The sequence below is a fragment of the Chlorocebus sabaeus genome, chromosome 21, assembly GCF_047675955.1.
Source record: "Chlorocebus sabaeus isolate Y175 chromosome 21, mChlSab1.0.hap1, whole genome shotgun sequence".
NCBI lineage: Eukaryota > Metazoa > Chordata > Mammalia > Primates > Cercopithecidae > Chlorocebus > Chlorocebus sabaeus.
In genome coordinates, this window is record NC_132924.1 from 64,737,463 (window position 1) to 64,761,380 (window position 23,918).

General features: G+C 34.8%; 1 protein-coding gene across 13 annotated transcripts in view; it reads right to left on the minus strand.

The window, feature by feature from the left end:
• Positions 1 to 23,918, minus strand: part of ADAM22 (ADAM metallopeptidase domain 22) — a 258,039-nt gene that overhangs the window by 15,550 nt on the left and 218,571 nt on the right. For 3 of the 13 annotated variants that reach the window (XM_038004584.2, XM_007982280.3, XM_073009141.1), the window contains 6 exons: positions 23,649 to 23,817; positions 20,618 to 20,732; positions 18,337 to 18,427; positions 15,021 to 15,038; positions 5,674 to 5,774; positions 5,254 to 5,320 (listed from right to left, as the gene is read on the minus strand). In XM_038004584.2, the coding sequence (XP_037860512.2) occupies positions 5,254 to 5,320; positions 5,674 to 5,774; positions 15,021 to 15,038; positions 18,337 to 18,427; positions 20,618 to 20,732; positions 23,649 to 23,817 (561 nt within the window). Of the gene's footprint in view, positions 1 to 593; positions 681 to 2,867; positions 2,979 to 5,253; positions 5,321 to 5,673; positions 5,775 to 8,094; positions 8,290 to 15,020; positions 15,039 to 18,336; positions 18,428 to 20,617; positions 20,733 to 23,648; positions 23,818 to 23,918 lie in introns of all 13 variants that reach the window. The other 10 variants (XM_073009144.1, XM_007982270.3, XM_007982279.3 and 7 more) reach the window with 7 other exon arrangements.

Sequence of the window (23,918 nt, forward strand, 5' to 3'; positions counted from 1 at the left end):
CTTTCTCTGGTAGGAAATGGTTATACTGAACAAATAAAACCTAAACTCATTCCACATACTCCCATGGGGTCAATGTTGTCTCAGTAATTTTCCAGTTAGACCAAATCATTGTTTCTATCCAAGTAAAATCCCATCACATTTCACTTAGTTTCTTTATATGTTTTTCCTTGAATTTTTGTATACACTATGCACTCTTAGGCAGTAAGTAGGAAAAATGCATTATGAAACTGCTAGATTATAGAAACTAAATTGTTCAGGTTAATAGTGCTTCTTTATTAGTGGAAAGTATGTTTCATGCCCATAGAATACTACATAGCATAAAATGAAGAGAAAGCTACTAAAAAGCTTAAGATGGTGATAGGGACATGCACTAAATGGCAACCCTTTCAAATGGCTTTATTTGAAACATTCAGAAAAGAACCAGACTTGCTCACGAAGCAAAAACAGAGTCAAAAGGCAGCAAATAAACAAGGACCCCTTTCCACCTATAGGAACTTGTATTGGGAGATACAAGATAGAGAGCCAGTCACACTACAGTATTTGTATGTGCTGGGAGAGTTTGAGAAGGATATAAAAATTAATTTATAAAATACCTAAAGTATGGTCCTTCAGTGTTTTTATTCACATCTTCTACCCACTTAGCTACATTATAGTCTCTTTTGAACCATGGGTTTAAATACCTGCAGAAAGCAATGGAAGGAACAAAGAAAGCAGAACAAGATAGAAAATCTGAAAATACACAGCACAAGCTTAGCAAGGATGTCTTCACCCTCCAAATGCAAGTGACCATGGCAAATAAACCAGAATGGATGTTGGGTGATTATGAGGCAGTCTATACAATGACATGAGAATAATCTTAGCTACAACAAGGCTCAATCAAGGCATTCTACAATGTATTCAACATTTCTGGGAAAGCCTTTTCCAGTGGCTTCCCAAAGTGAATTAGAATCTCCCTTTCAATCACAGTACAGTCAGCAGTCCCATTCACCCACCTCCAAAGTGGCTTTTTCCAGGCCACCTCTCATTTGGCTCTTTGGTTTTTAAATGACAATGATGCTTTTTGAAAATATTCAGATGGCTGCAACTCCAATCTGGCATTTGGGCATACAACACCCTAAGAACAATTAAAAGGAACAAAATTCTCTTTCCAATATAAGAAGGCTTTTACATGACCACTGTCTTACTCCCTAAAGAGGATCCCAAGCTGGAGTCAACATGAAAGTATGTTCCAGTTGGCTCTGTAAGGAGCAGATAGGGTCCCACTCTTTTGATCCTGGAGCCTCAATGCGCATTAAGTGTGGTCTAAATAGGCCTCCATGATCTCGAAGCTGGATTTAGTAATTTAGTTGCAGCTGCAGTGTTCCTTCCTCTTCTTTGTGCACTCCAAAATAAAGTGCTCATGTTTCCATTAGGAACCAACCCTCAGAGGTTGCCTTCCAAGTGTCTGACCATGAATTGTGTGAATGACTGCCAGAGAATAATAACGAACTTACTTAGCATTTCCCTGATGGATCTGGCAATGTTTCCATCAGAATTACTGTGCAAATTTTAAAGGTAATAAAACTGTAGGGAGGTCTAAGTTGTTGGTTTTCCCCAGAGTTCCCTTTGATTTTTACCCTGGGAGCCAAGCAAAAATACATCCCCTTCAGAGTCTGCCCTTGTGAAATAATGTAGATTTAACAAATTCTACTTGGAAGAATTTGGAGGTTTTCTTTTTTTCTTTTCTTCATTTAAAAAGTAACTTCTAGAGATACTATAGACAATAAAGATTCAAGCTCTATAAAACATAAGTTATTTGTAAACAAACCAGGGGAAATTATAAAATACATTATTTATTTTTGGTTACATTTTGCTTCTTTCCCCCATATTTAGTTATTGAGCTGTTCATAAATATGGAAGACTACATTTCCAATTACATAAAAATATCAGGTTATTTTTTCCACAGCCCTTTCCCTCAGTCGAGGTACTATACAAAATAGCATTGTGAAATTCCCTTCTGAAAGAAGGGTTCAATTGCTTTTTCTGCTTATAAAACCATTTTTAGTATCTCCTGACTCAGAAACAACTCACACTAGTTTTGCCTTTAGCCACAATCATTGCCAACTTGTGCTTTCACAGATAGCCAATTAAAACTTGCATAAAGATTTCCATTGAGATTCTCAACAAAAAGAAAAAGTCAAAAAGCCAAGTGCAGCCACAAATGAAGGCTAGTAATGCTCTGGCCTGGGGAAAACCGTAGAAAAAGCCCATGCAGCTGTAATCAGGTGAAACATAGCCACACAGCAAAGTGAGTCACCCAAAGGCAGACGGCCACTTCCGGGAGGAGACATTTGTTCCTTTCACTGACAGTCTTAGAAACTCAAAGGACTGCTGCCACAGCTATTCCATGAATGCTACAACGACATGGGTTGACTTGCACTTGATGGACTTTTTTCTGTTTCAGGGAGCATTTCAGAAGGCTGTGGTCACTTCACCATAGAGTTCTTCACTGAAAAGAACTCTCAATTTTGTGTTCTTTCTGGGGATCTGGCCATAAAAATGTCTTCACGGTGAGCTTCCTGACATCTCAAGGTCATGGCGGCTGAAGTGATGGGATTCTATCACATTGCAGTAAATCTACCTATGTGGCTTGCCTTGGCATATAGCGCAACATGCAAAAAAAATGCGTTAGATGGGATAGGGGAGCTCTTTGTGTTTTCCAGGATGGAAAAGCAAAGGAAAATTAGCTGGTGCTGGCTGGACCAGGAGCACCTCCAAGCAAACATGGGGGCTCGCTCAAAGATCAAATGACCCTGTTCTCAGCCAAGGAAAGGACTTGGAAGGAGATTAAGTGGCAGCCCAGAATGAAGGGGCAGGTGGAGACTGACCTGTGATCCAGACTCCCTGTCTGGGGGCTGTCAGAGCCCCCTGGGCTTATGCCTTGGGATGGGACTGTCTGGGCGAGGGAGTGCCCAGGCTCAGGTGCTTGGGGCTCCCTCCTGTAAAAACACAATATATAATACAAAGTCTAAGCCAAAAAAATTTTTATATCATTTACAACAATGAGGAAGATGCAAAAGTTTTGACTGGAAAAACAATACAATATATGAGGACATTTTATTTTGTTAATTAGCAGAGCATGTATTTATGGCGCATGTTTTAATTCATGTCTCAATTTTTCATCATCTTTTGGAATAATGAGGTATTAAAGGGAATTTTGAGTAATGGACCTGAAATATCTCTTATTTGAAAAAACAAAAGAGATATTTGTGATGAATTTGTTCCTCTTGTAGTCACACAAATGGTATTATACTATCAGAAGCAAATGGGATTAAATATGGAAAGTATTAAAAGTTTGCAAACATAATTCTTGATATGCTACGTATCAGGAATCCTCGTAAGAAAATATATACGTGTGTGTGTCTGTGTGTGTGTGTGTATATATGTATATACGTATGTATATAGAGAGAGACAGTTCCTATACAAGAAGGTATGTGAGAATTGTGGTCAGCTTTACAGACTTGAATCCATTTAATTAACACGAGTCATGTAACCAAAATCAGAAAAGTCTGAAAAATCTGAGGAAGTCCTTAATACTTCTCCCTCACAAAGATGAACCTATTATAATGTCATATTAAATATTATAATTTAATTATCTCATAGGCAAGATTTCTCAAAGGCTATCTGCAGTATTACAATTTTAATCATACAATGTGAGTGGAAATTATACATAACATTTTAAAAAATAAGTAAATGTTCTAGAAAACATCGTATGAATATTGTTAAACACCAAATGTGCTTTCGGTCCTAAGCTCACAGCTTTAACATAGTACTGATTTTTTTTTTTAACTTAGGAGTTTTTGAAGCCTTGTTATAGGAAATGCTGTTAGAACACTAAACAGTACACAAGGAACTTCTAAAGAACATTTTGCAATTTTATCTGTACACCTGTGAGCAACTAAGATAAGTTAAGGAGCTCTTACTAGGTGACCTCATGCAAAACAAACCAAACAACATTCCAAGAAGAGTTTATCAACAATGAGCCCTAAAGCATACAAGTGCTTTGGGAATGGATAAGATAAACTCTAACACATTAGTTATTTATGATGGAATTCTATGATGCCATTCTGGACCATGCAATGGTATCACTTGAAATTGTCTATTGTGTCTATAAAGTATCCTCTAGTAAATGTTGACAAGCCACTTACAAGACAATACCATTCAGGTGGAAGGTCCAAATTTCAGGGCAATGTTATTATTCCTGGACTGAAAAAGGCAGGGTATATGATGGAAAAGCTAACATAAGTTTTTGACAAGCAGTTAACAAATACCTGCTATTCAGACTTTCCAAGTATTAAGGCGTGAAGAAGCAATAGAGTTCCTGGAAATAATAACTATCACTACAGTGAGAAATAAGTAACAAGTTTTAGGAAGGATAAAATAGAATGGGTAAAAAAAAAACCAGGTGGCAAGTTCAGTCCAAAAGGATACTAAGGATGTGTTTTATTCCATGAAGGGAGATAAAGATTTGAGGAGGTTTTGTTTTCCTTGTACTTTCTTAAGTGGAGAAACCAACAAAACAAGTACACTATTTACTTCATTATAAATGACTTTAAATGTGACTTCCAAACCCATCCCCCTTAAAAGAAAAAAAAAGGTAAATGCATGGCTATCATTTAAAACAGATAATGTCGCATTTAGTGACAATGATTCAGTTAAAGAGCAAGTTTAGGAAAATGCCCTTTTAAATGTTCTATCTGAGAACATTTAAAAGGGAAACTTATTCCATAAGTCTGAGAGAATGCTTAGATTGCAGCCATGAAGACCTCATAGTGGTGGTTTCAGATTGTGAGCAGTATCATGCTCTAGTAAAATGGGAATTTTTCCCTGATGCTTACAGGCTGTGTGAGTATTGGGGAGAGGAAGGGTGACCCTTTGAAATGGTTGAATCCCAGATGATGAGAAGAAAGGAATGTTATCAAATTCCCTTCATACAGAACCAAGACCCCACAATGGCAGGTGACTGGAGGAAAAAGCCTGCAGCAAGGGTGAGACCCCCACTATCAATGCATATTGGTATGGGCGCAGTTGCGGAGATGCCTATGTAAAAGAGAAAAGCCATGGTTAATTTTTAAAGGGCAAAAAAGAATTTAAAAGATAAAAGCAAGACCGAAGACATGGTTTACAGTTCTTTGACTATCTGCTTAATTTACTTTTGACACTATTCGCACAGGACCTTGGAGTGCCTTTTTTTCATTAGAGGTTCAGACTTACTCAGTTGAATTAGACCGAGGTCTAAATCTTTTGCCTCTGATTTTCTTTTTGTTGCCTCCCAGGTTACCTGAAAAAGATGGTTTAGAGCTAGATTTCCATGTAAATAAGTAATTGCCCTATGTCTAATTACGAGGCATTTCAAGTGGGTGTAATTTATAAGCAGCACCACTGTGAAACACTGAGTTTTCACACTGTGCAGCTTTCTCAAATTAAATTTCACAAAGTGTATAGTGTCCTGGCGCTGCCGAATCCCACCATTTCCCATCCAGATAAAACCTAGGCTCTCATTCTACATATTCTCCTCTCTGTTGGGACAAAAGCTAAAGAGCTTCCAAGAAATGAAAAAGTCTTTACAACCAGGGGCCACAGAATATAAAATTGAATTGTGTGGACAGATGGATTCAGAATGCCAACCTCTACCTTGCCAAGAGTTACTTCGAGGTCGCCCATTTTCACAGATGTCTGAAATATGTTTTGTGTCTGGAATCCTTTCACTCCAAGAATGAGACAGCCCATTTGACCTAAAATTGAAAACATTGATAAATTGTTCAAAAATGTAACCAAATGAATGTTTTGAGATCAGTAAGCAAAACTTCTAAGCATTACTGTGCATTAAATAAAATAAGAAAGAAAAAATCTGAAATGAAAGAATGAAGAGAACATGAAAGTCTTCATGAAGAAGGCAGAATTACACAACATCCAATTTAAGAAAAGTCAAATACAATGGAACCCCATTACAATAGTATATAAATGAAAAGTATCAAGACACAATGCAAGCCAATTTACATTCCCCAGAACGCAGCAACCACAGAGCAAATTCACTATGTATTTCAGCATAACCCCAGCAGCAGAGTTATAATGGGGTCCCACCATAGATGTTTCTTAATTGTAAAGCAATGGTTTCCACTCAAATATTATGAGAACATGGACTTCCAAGAGATTACATAAAGATTTGCTCAAGTGAACCTGGTTAACATTTATCAAAGCATTATTTAGATTTTCTTAAGTAATAAAATTATTTTCTAAGAATTGGCATTTTTTCCCACAAATATGGTCCAAAAAAGTGCAGTACATGTTGGCTAATTGTTCAATAACTGAACTGAATCAGATGTTTATCATGACAGTGCCTCTCACAAAGCCCATGTACCATCGAGCCCACCTATTTGGGTCCTACCATCTTTAAATGAATTATCTACAAGAAGCAAAATTTACACACCTACCTTGTACCACACAAGAATTTTAACAAGCTACATATACTTCAGAGTAAAGTCTTAACAACTTTTAGCTGCTTAAGAATCATAACCCACTGAGATTTTTCTAAAATCTGGGAATTATTCAAATGGATATTTTAAACTCTTTTATAGGTACTTTAGAAAATAGCACTATACTTAAAAATCTTTTCCATATATTATTCTGGTTGATGGTTAATACTTTCTATTTCAAAAAAAAAGCTTTCTACTGATGATTGAAAATAAATGGAACTCAGCACAACTATTTCATATGAATTCCCTAGGTTGGAATTTCTCAACATCATTTGCTACTCACAGAATGACTCATATTTTGTACAAAAGAACAACAGAAATTCTGCTGGAAATCATTAATTTCTCCACTAATTTACCATGTTATTTAATTTACAATTTAATATTCTATCAAGAAAATATTTGTATTAGAGAATTCAAGTAGAACCCTAGTCTTCTGCTCTTAGCCAACAAGCCCTCCATAAATTAAAATAATACATTTTTAAAAACATTCTTCTGTAGAACCATACTCCTTTGGCGACAACTAGTGTTTCTACTTTTGCTTTAAGCTACGTTATCTAAGTGAAAACTATCCTTCATGCTTAAGAAAGTTCCACATAAAGTAGAGTTCCCAGGTTTCACTAATTCCTTCTATTCTCGTTCCTGATTAACGTTTACAAAGACTGAGAGACATTACAGAATATTTACAGATGATCCACTCTATACAGAACTCTGGAACAGGTCATGTTTCCTCTCAATAAACTAGCAACTTCCCCTTCACTCTGCAAAGTAGTTAATGTGCCCAAAGGCATGAGCAGGGCTATCAAACCTTTTTTCCTGTCCATTACACTCTTATTGGCAACTTTAAATAAATAAATTATTCTACAAGAATATTTTTGCTTCCTTCAACATGAATATAGGTCTCATTTCCTAAATCATGCCAACTATTTATTTCTTCTTTTTATTTATTTTGTTAAGCAGTTACAAAGCATGCAGAATTTTAAATGGTGTCATACACCTTAAGATGCTAGAATAAGAATATAGCATCAGTGTCTAAGACATATAAATATTAATTCCACCTGTACTGTTATAAAACTCAGGCAAAATTAAAAACACTTAATTTGTCAACTAAGTTGTAACTTATAAAGTCTAGAAATAATCACCCCCCCAAAAAGGCAAAATCATAATACTGAAATATATGATTCACAGAGAAGCAATCTTTGTTTCATAGCGAGCTTAGCTTTGATATATATAAAATTAAAAAATATTCAATGCAGCACTTAAATTACCAATTTAGTTAACAATTGCTTTTATTGAAGCATGACAGTAACCTTTTTCTTTGACTACCAAACATGACATAAAGCTCACCATTTAAATATTATTAAATACTATGTATAGTTTCTTAAGCCATATAAAGCAAGACTGAAAAACCCTGAGGTTTCTATATAGAATCAGAGTTATTGGTTGGTTTGCTTTGTTTAGGTTTTGTGGCCTGATTTGTGTAATGAGTGGTTCTGAGCATATGGCATTTTGAAGTAGAGTAATCAAAGAACAAAGGATACTATTTTTTAACATTCAAGAAAGAAGGAAGAAGTAATCAAACCTGCTGCAAAATAATGAAATGTTCTGACTAATGGAATAATGTGTGATGGAACAGGTAGAAATCTGAAAATGCGACAGAAAAGCAGACCTCTTCTTAGAACTAGATGCTGAGTTTGTGCTGACTCCGGGAGGAATGTCGCTATAAAAAGAGTCACCATCTCCAGGCTTTTTTACATAATCTCCCTGGGGTAACTGTCTAAGGCATAATAAACATTTCAGAGTCAGAAAACAAGACACACACATGAACACAGACATATACAAATATTATTTCAGGAAAAAAGAGAGGTAGGGATAATGATCTACATGAATCAAATCTATCACAACACATAAAATTATCAATAAATGAGACAAATTAAAGTCATTCTAACTGTAGAGGCCAGAAATGCAATTACAAATGTCTTTATCGTTTGGATGAATAAAGCCTTGCTTTGGGGAAAAAAATATGAAAATATGAGTGTTTTCATGGTAACTTCATTATACTTGAAAATGTTAAGTGCATTTTTGTCTTTTTTTAAAAAACAATTATGTCAAAGGTGTGTTAGGACAGATAGTCCCTACCCAGATTAAGCATAGCTTTTTTTTTCCTTTGTGGTGAATAAACTGTTAATAATTTCTAAACATACATAATGTAACCTGGATTTGGTCTTAAAAGAACTGATTGATTTTTAAATTATTATAGAATTTAATGTAAACAAATCACTATTAGAGTTTGATGTTCAACTTAGAGCTTCGTTATTCATTTAACAGAAATATGAAGAAATGGAAAGATTCAAAGTTAAATCAAAAAGGAAATTTTATAACTGTTCAGTGGAATATGTGAAGGAAGATACTTTAGCAAGAGCAAGAAAAGGTTGAAAAAAATAACTGAATTTTTGTTGAGACTATAGAAGCATATTTATAGGTAGCTGGTGGGTGACCTTAGTTCTCTATCTCTACTGTAGTAGTAGTGCCCAAGTGAAAACATATTCAATCTGCACTGTTATTGACCCAAATCATCTGATTTTCAATAAACCAAGATTGGAACAGATTTTTATTACTTCTCCTAAGGTAATCAGATAGAAACTTTTAGATAAGGCCCCCAGTTAACCCTCCTGCAATAGCTAATCTGGTCATTTGTCAGTGGTGTAGCCTCCCAAATAGCCAACTGCATCAAAAACTTGATTCTTTTCTATTCAGTACTATTGCTGGAGGTGCCACAAACTAGTGCTGAATTGAGAATTTTTAACAAAGCTATGCTTAATTAAATCTCCAGCAAAAGCACAAATTTGCTAACTTTTCTTTTTCTTATTTGGTTTCTCCTTAATTACCATTATAATTTTGATTATTTGCTGATGCTTAATTTAATCCCCCCAAAATGCCATTTTCAGGTGTTTGCTTGCTTAAATTATTGCCATATTGTTGTAAATGTTTAAAATACTTGGTCATTCATTCTCTTGAATGATTGAATACTCTCATATAATTTTAATGCTATTTAGTTACACATGTCTGTGAATCTGAAAGATTTTTCAATCAGTATGGAGCATATATTTTAACTTGTGTGATTTAATCTACTCTCTTTTATGTTTACTAAAGAAAGTAGAATTTTTCATGAAATTAGTAATGTAGGATTAATTCTACCTATAACTTTTTGATACGATTCCTCCAAAATATTTTTAATTCTGTAAATGACTTCAGCTCATAGTAGTTATCCTTTCTTTTCCCCAGTATATAAAACATTAATTTTATAGGAAAAAAATACAAAACCTCATATTTAGACTGTTACATGACACCTGCTATATCTTCCCCTGTAAGAGATCTTTATTAATATTTTCTATTTTACCTTGTATCAGTAAAATATTCCATTAATGCCTGAAAAAAAAAAGCTGTCAATAAAATCAGAGTTCTATTTTTTGCCTTGGGGAGAAAATTTCCCTTTTGTGTTATATTAATATTTATAAAAGAATCCCATGAACACATTTCCAATAATAATCTCTATGGTTAACAAATCCCATTTATCACTACTATCTTTACTGATAATCTTTATAAACTGATGAGATGTGCCTCACCAAATTCAACTCAATTAAAGACCAGGCTGGGCATGGTGGCTCATGCCTGTAATCCCAGCACTATGGGAGGCCAAGATGGGTAGATCAATTGAGGTCAGGAGTTGGAGACTAGCCTGGCCAACATGGTAAAACTCCATCTCTACAATAAACATAAAAATTAGCTGGGTGTGGTGGCGCACACCTGTAAGCCCAGCTAGTTGGGTGGTTGAGGCACAAGAATTGCTTGAACTTGGGAGGCAGAGGTTGCAGTGAGCCGAGATCACACCATTGCACTCCAGCCTGGGCAACAGAGTGAGACTCTGTCTCAAAAAATAAATAAAATAAATAAAAGATGAAGACAAGCTATTATATAAGAGCTCTGAACTACACTTGACCATTCCCAATATTCTATCCCACAAATTGCCTTCTCTTTACATGGGTCTGGCTGGCCTTCAGGCATTTATCCTGGCAATTACCAAGGCATCACTTAGCTGACACTAAGGATGTAGATGGACTATCGTTCCCAATGGATGGGGCCCAATTTTGTTTTGTGTTTTTAACTAAACATGTTTTATTAACCCTTCAATGTAACCTCTCTGAAGTCCATGGTCATTTTTTACACAGTGCTCAAACACCCTAAATGCTAAATAATCATAAACTATGGGTTTCAGTCAGTTTCAGTTCAATGTACTTCTGGGGCACCACCTTGTTTTCATTATGTTGAACAGATTAGATTCTTATCTATCACACTGCAAAGTCTCCAAAAGATAGAAATTCACTGGCTTTTCCTTAAAATTCCATGAGGAAGGCATGTAACGTTCTTCCCATGGTAAATGTCAGTGATAGGTTATGAATTTCATTAAATATCTCTTAAGAACAATGTTTTTGGGAGGCCGAGGTGGGTGGATCATGAGGTCAGGATTCCAAGACCAGCCTGACCAACATGGTGAAACCCTGTCTCTACTAAAACTGCAAAAAAATTAGCCAGGTGTGGTGGCACGCGCTTGTAATCCCAGCTCTCAAGAGGCTGAGGCAGGAGAATAGCTTAAACCTGGAAGGCAGAGGTTTCAGTGAGCCGAGATCATGCCACTGAACCCCAGCTTGGGCGACAGAGAGACTCCACCTCAAAATAATAATAATAATAATAATAATAATAATAATAATAATATAATGATGATGTTTAACATTTCCACTTCAGAAGACAACTCTTAATATGTTCATAATTATAAATCATCTAGTTGTTATGTTAGCATTCTAAATTTAAACATTAAGTAAGACTGTTTCTTGATCACCCCAAAACCTTTAGGCAAACAGTCCTGCTATGAGAGAAGTCTAATCTTTCCGAAAAGCATCAGTTGAATTATATTTATCTTAATAATTCTTATGTATACTTAAAATGTTGGAGGAAAAAACCATTTAACCAACTCTTAACTTTAGTGCTGAAAGAGGCATTTCTCCAATGCTTTGTTGGCATCTGGGCTGTCTCTTATTAAATTGTTACTTTACTGTTTTAAGAAATACTGTATAATGTGTACCAAGTAACACTGACAGATGCAGGAATATCACCAAAATAATAATAATATAAAAGCAAACTAAGAAAGGTTTGGAAAAAAGATAGGAAGTTCACAAGCAGAAAATAAAGTGGCTAAAACAGGTGAGAGAGAAAAGAAATGGGGAAGGGGAGGGCATTCTGCTTAAAGTAAAACCATAGATCAAAAAGATAAAATCTAATTATGTTTTATATTTCTCATCAATCATAATGGTGTGTGTTCATCTCAGACAAAGGAAGAGAGTAAGATTTCAGCTAAACATGGATATTTTATGTATCCAAGTTCAGTTAATGTTTCTTATTCTATTGCTATTTGCAAACTTATCCTAAAAACTAAAATTCACTTATAATTCTCACTACAAGTCATATAGCTTCTAAGTCCTAAAGCAATTGTGCTATAACATCAACAAAACATCAACTGAAAAAATTGGGGAAGTTTTCTTTCCTGAATATTTCAAATAAAAGGATAAATATAACCATCATTCTAATTACCTAATGTCTACGGCTATGGCTCCTTTGTTCCACAATTCTGCCCATCATAAGACACTGGCAGATTTAAACTGATGCTGTACATATGTGGAGTTCTGCCTTCGCTATGCCCCAGAATGGAGCTTCCAGTTTCTTTTTATTACCAAGTTTGTGAACAAAAAGAAAAAAATGGGTCTGCTTCACATCTTTTTGTCAAACTTGCAAGAAAACATAGAACATAATCCTTCTCTATACTGAAAACCTTCCGGACCCATTCTCAGGAGAGAAAATGTATCTGGTTATCAAATTCAGTCACAGAATTACTTGCCTGTCCTCTCCAGGAATTGGAAAGTTACGCCCAGTTTGGCACTTCTGAGCCATTATAACAGTATTAGGAATCTAATAACTGGCTATTATACTTATTATGTCTTGCATTTAGTGTCAAAGCAAAAGTTTACATTCACCAACATTTTCACCACCTCAACCAGTATGTGTGAGCCTCACTCATGTCAATGAATGCTGCCCTCCTCTTTGAGAAGAACTACATTCACCTCTTTCATTCAAAGATCAGAGAAACACAGTCTTCCAAGACCACATACTAGTAACTTCCCGTCACCATAATGCTTTACAAATTACAAAGAACCTTACTTGATTTCAGAGTTGAGGAAAGTTTGATTTTCCAATACCACATACTAGTAGATTTCTGATTCCTTGTGGATTGGTCTCCCTACCATGGAACCTCAAAGAAAAACCTAATTTAAAAGCAATAACAATTCAAAATTCTTAATTTTACTTCCTGGTATATTTTGGACTTGGGAAGCTATTTACTTTAATGTCTATTGATATTTTTATAAGATTGAACATTTTTTAATGCATGCTTTGGTCTCTGGCCTTACCACTTCGTCTATAATCACTAGCATGTATTCTCGAAAAGGAAAATCATTTAGAAAACACTTATACATTCACAACTTCCTATCTAAAGTCTATTCTTTGCTATTTCTCCACTTCGAGACCTGCTGTACAAACCTGATATTCATTAGTTATGGGCAAGGACAAAAAAGGGTTGTGTTGACATATATCAAAATATATAAAATAAATATCCACTGAAGATATGACAACTCTCAAAATATGACTGACTAGATTCCAAAAGAGTAGCCAGATCAATGAAATGATGACTCAGTAACACCAGAAGACATGAAATTATATCAGGCACATAAAGGAGATTCTTCATGTGAAAATGTTCTTAACTATATCTCTCTACATATTGAGTTAGCACAAGAAATTTGTGCATACTTTTCAATATTAATCATTTTTCTAAAGTGTAGGCAATTCCCTTATTCTGGACAGAATCCCTAATGAGAACATATCTTAGAGCACTGTGCTAGTTTTGCTTATGTTACATATGAGACATTTCACTTTTGTTTTCATATATTCAGCAATATTAAATTACATTATAGCCTTAGTTCCTGTGGAAATGAAGCTGAATCATTAACTTTTTAATCTTATTTGCCTAATTCTATTTTCCACTAAAGAAACTCAACAAACTTAGATTTCTAATGTGATCAGTCAACCTCTACTCAACAGAAAGCCTAAACGGCGGCTCCTGCTCTACTCAAGCGCTTTTGGACACAAGAGTTTACAACATGTCACGAAGAAATCTGGTTGTTCTTAAATTGTAATTTTGTCCCAGTTTTACTTTTTCCAGTAAAGATGAGTTAGTCACTCTAGGGAAAGGTCAATATTTTCTATTGTCTACAAAAACTGACCAGGATTTCAAATGGTAACCCATGGGCACCATGTATTTATACAGATTCTACAGATACTTACGGTTAAAGCCTTATGGGAATTTTAATTTATTTAAAAAAGAGTAAAGTTAAATTTTTGATTTGTGAAAAAAAATGAAAGTTGTGATGGAGCATGACAAATTACCACATTTATACACCTTATTCATAACCTGTCACAAGCATGCAACTCAACAATGGAAAAGGTTAAGTAAATAGGAATCTGCATAAATATCATGAGTATAGAACTATATCATGTGTAAGACCTGGTCTAGGTTATCAGTTTCCAGGATAATATTTTAATATTTTATATCAATAGCTAACAGCACTAGTAACTTTTTAAGTATGAAAAGTGAAGAGTGAATTTCAATATTATGTGCTAATTTAGATTCAGATAAAATAGGTAATTGTTATAGAACAACATGAATGTTTTGTATCTGTTTTTATGCTGTTGGTTAAGCACAGATTTTTAAGGTTATGCTATACAGGGTGTCTGACTTTCTCAAGAATATAGACATTTTTATTATTCCAACTATGCAAATTCTTTCTTTAACTAAATGTGCAGTTACCTAATCAATACAAAAAAATTCCTTATGCAGAGATAAACAGCTCAACAAATGCTAGAACATTCCCAACAGCAATACTGCCCAAATAAACTTTGTCACTTATGAATGGATATTATTAATATAAAAACAGTAACAAATTCCCTCAGAAAGTATTAGGCAATAAGAGTGTTACAAACATGAAGAAAAGCTAACATTAATGTAAACAAATGGGACACCTTACCATAGAGGAAGTATGTTTTGGATGGAAAAAATCAATTTCTATATATATTACTATTAAAAAATAAGCAAGACTCTCCACTAATTGTTGTATTGTTGGATAAAAGAACCATTAAAATTAAATGACAGATCTATTTTAAATTACTATATTTCATGGCACCATCATTAAAATTATCTCAAGATAATGAAAAATCAAGATTAGTGTATGATCATTATAGCATAAAAACAAAGTGAACTTAATTATAATTGCATGTATGAATTCCAGCAATGCTAATCTGAGTCAAACCTTACAGTTTTATGTTCACATTATTTTAATTACATACCTCTGTTCTCGATAGTTTCTTTTCATGGACAAGAAGAGAAAGAGGAAGAAACACAGAGTTAGTTACCTCTGGATGGACATCAAGAGGGAGCTCTAAACATAAAAGCTCTAGCTTTCATTGAAAAGTCTTCACTAGAGGATTCTGAATTAAATAATTAAAATGGGAATGCACACACAAAAATGTCACTTCATCATTAGGAGAAGCGACAAAGAGTCAGTGATAATATTGTCAAACAACTGTCCATTTTTAAAAACATAAATATGCTGCAGTCATTAAACAGTAACTGTTTTCTCAACATCAATCGCTGCTGTAAAGTAAATCTTATTTCAAATACAGGTCTTCAAACATACATTAACTTAAATAATGAAATTAATGAATCAAGTTACTTATATAAATAACTGTATTTTCACAGAAATAAAATTATAATTCATTCCTAATGGGATATAAACCCCAAACTATAATTATTCCTAAGAATTTCAAATAGGGGAATATAAATGAATACCAGAATATTTTATTTCATCAGGTATGATAAATAGGAGTGAGTTAATTGATGACTGTTAAGGATCTCCTAAGTGATTACTACTTACTTGCTGAAGTTTCACATTGGAAATACTTGTTCAGTGTTTAGTCTCTGTGTTTATTTAACCATAAGCTAAAATCAACTTAAATGAGTTTCCAACTAAGTGGATCTTATTAAAAAATTGCTCTAAAGGGTGTGGTAGTACAGTACCAGTGACTTTTCAGGGGTTCATTGCTAACTTTCTATCTTGACATAATTGTTAGTAGTTTGGAGACACGTTAGAAAAGTCATGCAACTAAGTAGTTTTAGGCTGCTTCCTCTAAGAACAAGGATAATGTTTTCACATGGATTTCATTGGTAACATCTTTACTTGCCAGTCTATTTCATCCACATTATACATATCATGTTTGATAACACACACACGACGGCAAAGGTGCCAATTCGTTATTATTTTTGATTCTGGAAACTATCAGATGGGTGAAAAATAAACCTGGTATCTTTCTATTCAACATGTTTTACTTTCTATTCCTTCAATCTGATTTCCTGAGCCATACGGTTCCAAATGAGCATTCTACTTTTTTTTCATTCCTGCTATTCTCCACCCCAAGGCTTGGAGAAGGGGTAGAAAGTTTAACTGGACAAACTAATGAGAAAATGAGTTCTCAGGTTCTAAATCTGGTTTTAAATTTCAAATAGAATAAGTAAAACATCATATTCATGAATTTAATTCCTCTTTTAAAATATCTACATTCCCACCATATTCCTAAACATATTCTGAATAATTTTAGAAACATTAAAACTTTAGCTACTTGGACTAATTATTTAAAGAGGATACTGTAATATACACAAGTTTTGTCTTTTTCCTTAAGCTAAAACCAACTTAAATGAGTTTCCAACTATGTGGATCTTATTAAAGTTGCAAAGTGCATATATGCAGGAATGAACAAATCTCAAAAGAATGCCATAAAAATAAGAAATCTCATGCAGAAAAAGGTGATTTTCATTCTAATCAATAAAGGCAAATAGACATATAATTTAATAAGTAATATGAGTGTTTAGGTTTCTAAAAGGTAGGTTTTTCCAAGATTGTACAAATGAAATATCCACTTCCATCACTAGGTGGCAGAAAAACACACACTACAGAATGAACAATTGTTTCTTTCCATTTTCACATAGCCAAATGAAACCACTGAGCTACTTCAAAACAATAATGCTTGTGATGACAATTGCTACTTAAATCGTGCATTAAGTTGGAGAAATAGTGCGATTCCAGCACAGAGCTAATTTTGTTGTGGTGTGAGGAGAAATCAAATGATAAACAGAAAAGCCTTCCTATCAGATATATGATTTTGTAACTCCAAATGTTATGCTGAGGTGAAATATACCCAGTAACCTGCATACCAAAGAGGCCCATAGGTTTTAAGCATCAGCTATGAACTTATTATTATCACCTAACACTGTCTTAAATTAACTGCACCAAAAGTAACATCTTTATACAGGTATATGGCAATTGCTTGTGAGGTCAAAACCATGAAAGAGTTTATTTAGCTGAAAAGGGAGATCAGTTAGTTTACTGCCAGGATAAGCTTTGTATGGTACAAGCATTAATAATACAATAATTTGTGGAAGACCACACAGTACAGGGCTAGGTGCTCATTTAATCAGGAAAGAGCTTACTATTATGCTGTGCTCTCCTTCACTATGATATGCCATGTCAACCATGTTATGCCAAACTGTATTATGCTCTCCAAGCTACTCGTTAATATACAGTATTCCACAAATGCCTGTAATATTAATGCTTGTAGCATACAAAGGTTATCCTGCCAGTAAACTAACTGCTCTCCCTTTTTAGCCAAAGAAACTCTTTCATGGTTTTGACCTCACAAGCAATTACCATGTGCACTATAAAGGTGTTTCCTTTGGTGCAATTGGTTTAAGACCTTGTTAAGTGATAATAATCATAGCAAACAATTACCTAGTGCTTACTGTGAGCCAGGTACTACTTTGAGTGTTTGACATATATAAATTCAAGGAACAAAGTTGAGTCCATCAAAAGGCGTGGGGTAAAAGTCTAAAATTTTGATTCTAATTCCCAAAACTTTGAGTTACCTAAGTTTGATCCATGAGGAAAAATGTGCTATGAAATGAGGCAATGCCCAGAATGCCTAGTACAAGTTGCAGGCCTTCCAAATGGAGAAAAGCCCCAGGCCTGTGGACTGGAACATCATCAAGGATCAGCAGAATATGATTTTAAGTTGAAATATTAAAGAAAATTTAAGGTTCATCACATTTAAATTCTAACTTATTAAACTTAAATTAGCTATTTGAATACAAAGAAACTTTTCACATCATGCGATTAAAGCACTTAAAAAGGAAATTGAATATTCTGGTTTCTTTTCAGATTGTATAAATCATAAAAAGAAAATTGAACACATTAAATAAATAAAAAAGTTTACAATGTTTGAAGGCATTTACTGAGCAAAATGTTTAAGGCTATCAACTGCTCTTCAAAAGTTACAACTTAGAAGCTTTTAAAAATTTAGACTGATTTCAATTCACTTCAAGGATTTTAAAATAATACTCAGTCCTTTTACAATAGAAGGAAGTTGTCTCGAAATCTAAAAAAAAATGATGTTATTATCACTTCTCACCATGCCAAGAATAAGCATTGACTGGCTGCTGATTTTCATTGCAAGTATATTCAACCAATGATACAAAACTTTCTAGATGTTTTCACGTAATCAAAATGTTTAGAAGTATATTTCGATAGTAACAAGACTGAGACATTTCACTTACTTATAACCCCACGCAGTTATTCCTAATATGAGGGCCAGCACTAAAATGGTGCCAGCAATTATGCCTATTATGATATTGGTGCCAGCAACACCTGAGAGGAAAAAAAAGAAAGAAGGAAGATCAGTGGTATAAAATTCTTTCAGAAACTTTATTGCTCAGTTTTGTAATCATCACACTAACAAGACTGTTTGTTTTCAAAAATGGGTATTTTTCAAAGGAAAGAAAAAATCAACCACAATTCAGCAATCTACATCAGTTGATTTAAAAACAGTGTTTGGTATATGTCCTTTTTAATTCTTGTCCAAGTGCATTTTGCCAGTTGTATTTTCCAGAAACCATGATGTCATTAAACTAAAAGAGGGAAGAGTGATGGTAGTTAGGGAGGAACAGGGAGAAAACCTGTGTTCCTTTTGATCCTTACCTCTTTCTCAGAAATTCTAGAAATGTTATTGTGCGTATCACTCCACTTTGACAACTAATGCAAGGTCCTTATTGCTCTCGGTTTTGTATGTGTGTTATATTTTGTTTCTCTCAAAGTGAATATAAGCTTCTTAAGGGAGAAAACATGTCCACAGACTTGTATGGTTACTGCCCAGGTAGTGTAGGTGATAAAAACACTGGACTTGTAATTCCCCGTCTGGGCAATGATGGCTATGGCATTCTAGAGAAGGAAAATCCAGAGGAACAAAAGAGTCGAGTGAGCTGGAGGACTGCAGCTGAAGTGGCAGGAGAGGGAGGCAGCACCACACTGGCAGAGAGACAGGCAGGCAGAATCCAGGGCAGGGTTGAAGCTCAGAACACAGTGATGGCATTGTTGTGCCAGTATCCATTGTCAGGCAGGCTGAGATATAATCTTTAAGGGGATCATCACAGCAGAATGGCACCATGAGTCAAAGGCTTGGTCGATAAGCTCCAATGAGGGCTCCAAGGCAGAAAAGGCTGATCTGAACGAGGCCTAGCTCTGACACCAGAAGGCCTGTTTTGCTGATAATGATTTATGCCACATGGTTAACTGCAGAGCTTTCATCCAGAGCAGCTTAGATCCATCCTTGTCTGCTCCACTCTTGAGGCATCCTTTTACACATCAAAGGTCAGGAGTCATGGGCTACTTGAGAAGACTTCAATTCTCCATGATAGGAGTGGCAGTCTCTCTGTCTAGGAGCCCTCAGAATTCATGCCAGACAGCAGGGCTAGGCCATCTGAGCAGACTAGTGGAGTCCAACCTGCCAGGTCCTCTGTGGGATGCACAGATGCAGATGCCAGAGGATTTCTTGGGTCACTAGAGTTTTCTTACTCCAAGACCTAGCATGTCTGTCTTCCCTTCCTTTTTCCCAGGGACTTAATAGGGATCAATAAACTTAGATGTTAGTCTTGTTTATTTCTAAGTAATGGTATGGCTTTTGACATGTCATTTAAATCCATGTGCCTAAATATTATTGCCTTTGAATTAATTACCGGAACAAACTCCACACTACCATTGCTAAGACTGGGGACTCTAAAATCTTAATCATCCTATGATTTTCTTTATAAAAGTCATATTAGCTAAAACTGTTTAGATTATTAGAATGAACATATTCCTTTTTTTCTCATCCTTTGAGAGTGAATGAACTTCAGGATTTGAGCATTATCTTGTATAAAAGAATACTCAATAATGAAATGATTAAATAGTTTAAAAGGGGACATTTGCCTCCAATGTATGAGTTCTTTCAACCATCTGCATTTGATTTCTATACCCCAGCTTGGGCCACCCTAGCTTTTAGGACTGCACCTGTTATTTCTTATCCATGTTCTTAAAGCCCCTCCAGGAACTTTGGCCAGGATTACTACCCGCAGCCAGTTCAGGCTACAGAACTGGGATTGAACAACAATGAGCTTCTATAATAAAGAATATTAAAATATTTTAAAACCAATTCTTTAATTGTTCCTTTTTATTCAGTTCAAAAATATAAAATGCTTCCTTTAATTGCACACAGTTAAGAGTTATAACTACTTTCTTCATTTGAAAGAAATGTTAGGGTTTATTGACAGCTTCAGACAAGTATAATAATCAAAAAATCTCAGAATGAAGCAGGACAAGATAAAGCTAAATCAAATAGACTAAGTTATACACAATATTACATATCATTACAATTTAATGGACATATTCAGTTTCATAAAATGGACCTCATTATTATGAGAATGTATTTCTGATTATCACAAAAATAACTCAAACAAAAGTTTTCAGAGAGCAGTTTTCTCTTTGTGTATAAAGAGTACATAATGTACCAAATTAAGTACTTACCATTGCCAGACAGAGTAATACCAGTCTTTGCATCATCATTGTGAGGGAAGTAAGTGTTGCAGTCAGAACCTATCCAGTGTCTGTTACACACACACTTCAGCTCATTACTGCAAACCTGAAATCCACAATCAACTTAGAGTAAATGTCAACTCTCTGGTACAGAAGCATGAAAAATAAACACTAATTTCTTATTATTATATGCTTAGAATTTGGTAATTCTGAAAAATTATTAGTATGTTCTTCCCAATACTAATTATATTATTTCTCCCTCCAGTATTTCAAGCAAATGTTTCCTAGAGACCAACAACTGACCCAAAGGGAACGATGAATTTTAACAGAGAAATTCATCTACATCTATAAAAAAATCAAAGAAATTACTGTTTTGACTTTCATTAACTTAAATTTTATGAGGAAGATTTAAAAAGCTAAGTAGAAATACAATCATCTGTCAATTATCTAATACAAAGGTTTCCTTCCTTCCTTAGTAAGGGTCTTTATGCAAAAATGTTATTCATTTCTTAGAAAGCAAAATGAAATAAAAGTCTGATGAAGAGAGGAGACCTATGTTTTGCAGTGGGCTGAGAAGAAAGTTTCACAAGGCTATAACCTTGGCACTTCAACCCATGCTGTAGATACTAGCGATGTCAGGGTCAGGGGAACTAAGTACTCCCACGAATAGAGCATATAAAAAAGATTCACATAAAATTGATACCATTTTTTTATATTATAGGGAAATAATCTCTCTTCATTTGTCCACTCAGGAAACAGAATATACACCTAAATCTAATTCAAAACAACTCTGAATAGAGAAGCAGGAGAGAGTTAAGTTAGGTTAAAGATCAGCAAAGTTCCTGCTGAGACAGGTTTTTACTACAGGGGTTTCTGTCTTGTCTGATCTAATTTTCAGGAACACAACATACATCCACATCTATATGTAACTATAACACAGCCTCAATAAGAGCTACACATTAACAAATATGCAGAAAGGAAAAGGTTTAGGCTTAAAAGGCCTGGATTTGATTCACCATATCACTCCTGTCTTACTAAGGGACCTTCATCAAGTCTCCTGGCTTCTTCAAGCATCAGTTGCTATATCATATGTCAGGTATCAGTGATAAAGTGACAAGAACAGACAATGATGCAAGTGTACAGTAATCATAATAAATAGCATAGCTTACATTTATTGAACACTTCCCATATCCCAGTCTTGTTTTAAGTGTTTTACAAGTTAACTCATTCTTTGCACAATTATTTAAAGTGGGCACTATTATCTCCATTTTACAGAGGAAGAAATTGAGTCATAAAGGTTAAGAAATTTGCCCTATGTTACCCAGCTAGTAAAAAGCAGAGTTGGGATTCAAACCCAGGCTGTATGATTGCAAGCCCACGCTCTTAACTACATGATATATAGTACAAAAAGAATATTTACGGCCAGGCACGGTGGCTTACGCCTGTAATCCCAGCACTTTGAGAGGCTGAGGTGGACGGATCACGAGGTCAGGAGATCGAGACCACCCTGGCTAACACAGTGAAACCCCATCTCTACTAAAAATACAAAAAATTAGCCAGGTGTGGTGGCGGGTGCCTGTAGTCCCAGCTACTCAGGAGGCTGAGGCAGAAGGGCGTGAACCTGGGAGGTAGAGCTTGCAGTGAGTGGAGATCGCACCACTGCACTCCAGTCTGGGTAACAGAGGGAGACTCTGTCTCAAAAAAAAAAAAAAGAATATTTACTAGTATTAATTTTTCTCATATTAATTTTTTGTCACAAATACAGAGTTGAGTTGCTGTAAGTTAAAATTACGCCAAATATAATTATGCATAATTATTGTGAATACATAATTATATTATGCATAATTGTTGTAAATTATCTGGATGCTGATTTGCCATCTGATTTATTTGCACTGATTATTCTTTTACTAATTAATTAAACAAATGTTTACTAAGCACAACTATGTTTGGTCTCGTGTTTTGTTTCAGAACCTTAAGAAGGATAAGACATAGTTATTCATTAGCATGGATGATCAAGAAAAATTCCATTATTTTTTATTTTTTTCCTCTGATCCCCTAACATCCTCTTAAAGACTAAGAAAACAAGACTTGGAAGACTACTTCATAGGAGCAGAGCTACTTAGTACATGTCTGCTCTACTCTTATATGCCATGAGAATTCCTATGCTTTGGCAAGAAGTAACAATTAGTTACTTCCCTAAATAAATTCTCGGAATATCCCTGAGGATATGTATGGAATGACCAGGATTGAAGGCTTACAGTTCCAAAACAGGGATCCTTTATCTTAACTGAATACAACAGTTCAAGCAAAAAATCCGGAACAAAAATAAAAAGCATGCTGTAGCACATGCTGAAAGAAATAGAACAAACTATTTGTTTTGGTAGTATAGGAATTCCTAATTGAAACTGACAAAACTTTATCCCTAGCAGAGGATGAATATTTAACCTGTAAACTTACCTGTACAAGATATACATTATCTGATACATAACTGAAAGAACAGAATTACAAGTCTTTCAAATGCCATTTTTGTCCTATTCATTTGTAAGAAACATTTCCCTAAGTTATTCTGTTTTTATTTCCAGGACTTATCCTCAGCTTGTACCCGCTGGTGTGGCTACAGCAGTTGATAGTCTGTTCAGATTTGTCAGTGCCCAGACCACATCGTTTTTGAATACTGTGGCCATCACATCCAATTTTTATTGTCTTTCTTAAAATCCCATCATAGTTTGTTAAAATGTATCTCCAAGTTCACTTGTAAAAAGCTGGCATTATATTATATGAGATCATAGTAACACAGAAAAGAAAGATGGAAGAATTTTGATTATTCTTTTCCTTATTCCCAGGCTTTCTCAGATTATACAACAGAAATATTCAAATAGCTATAATTGAATTAGCATTTACACAACTAGAAATATGAAAAATCATGTTTTCCATAATTAAGAAAAATAAATAGTTTAGGGTCCTATCTATTTCTGTGATATAAAAGAAATAAATAGATCCTGACAAGGTACTGGATACTTACTCCATTTCCTGAGCAAATAGTGCCTTCTTTACTGCTCAAGCAAGTACTAAAGTTGAAAGAAGCCACAGGAAGACACCTGTGTTCTAAACACATCATTTGGGGACCACAAGGTGTCCCATCTTCCACATAGCCAAGATCTACATCTTCTTCAAGCTTAACATGCCCACCACTAAAACAAATTGAGAGCAAAAAATGTCTATTAATTCAAATTCATTTTGAAAACACACTCAAAAACTTAAAAGTGGGCAATATTGCTTCCTGTATCCTATT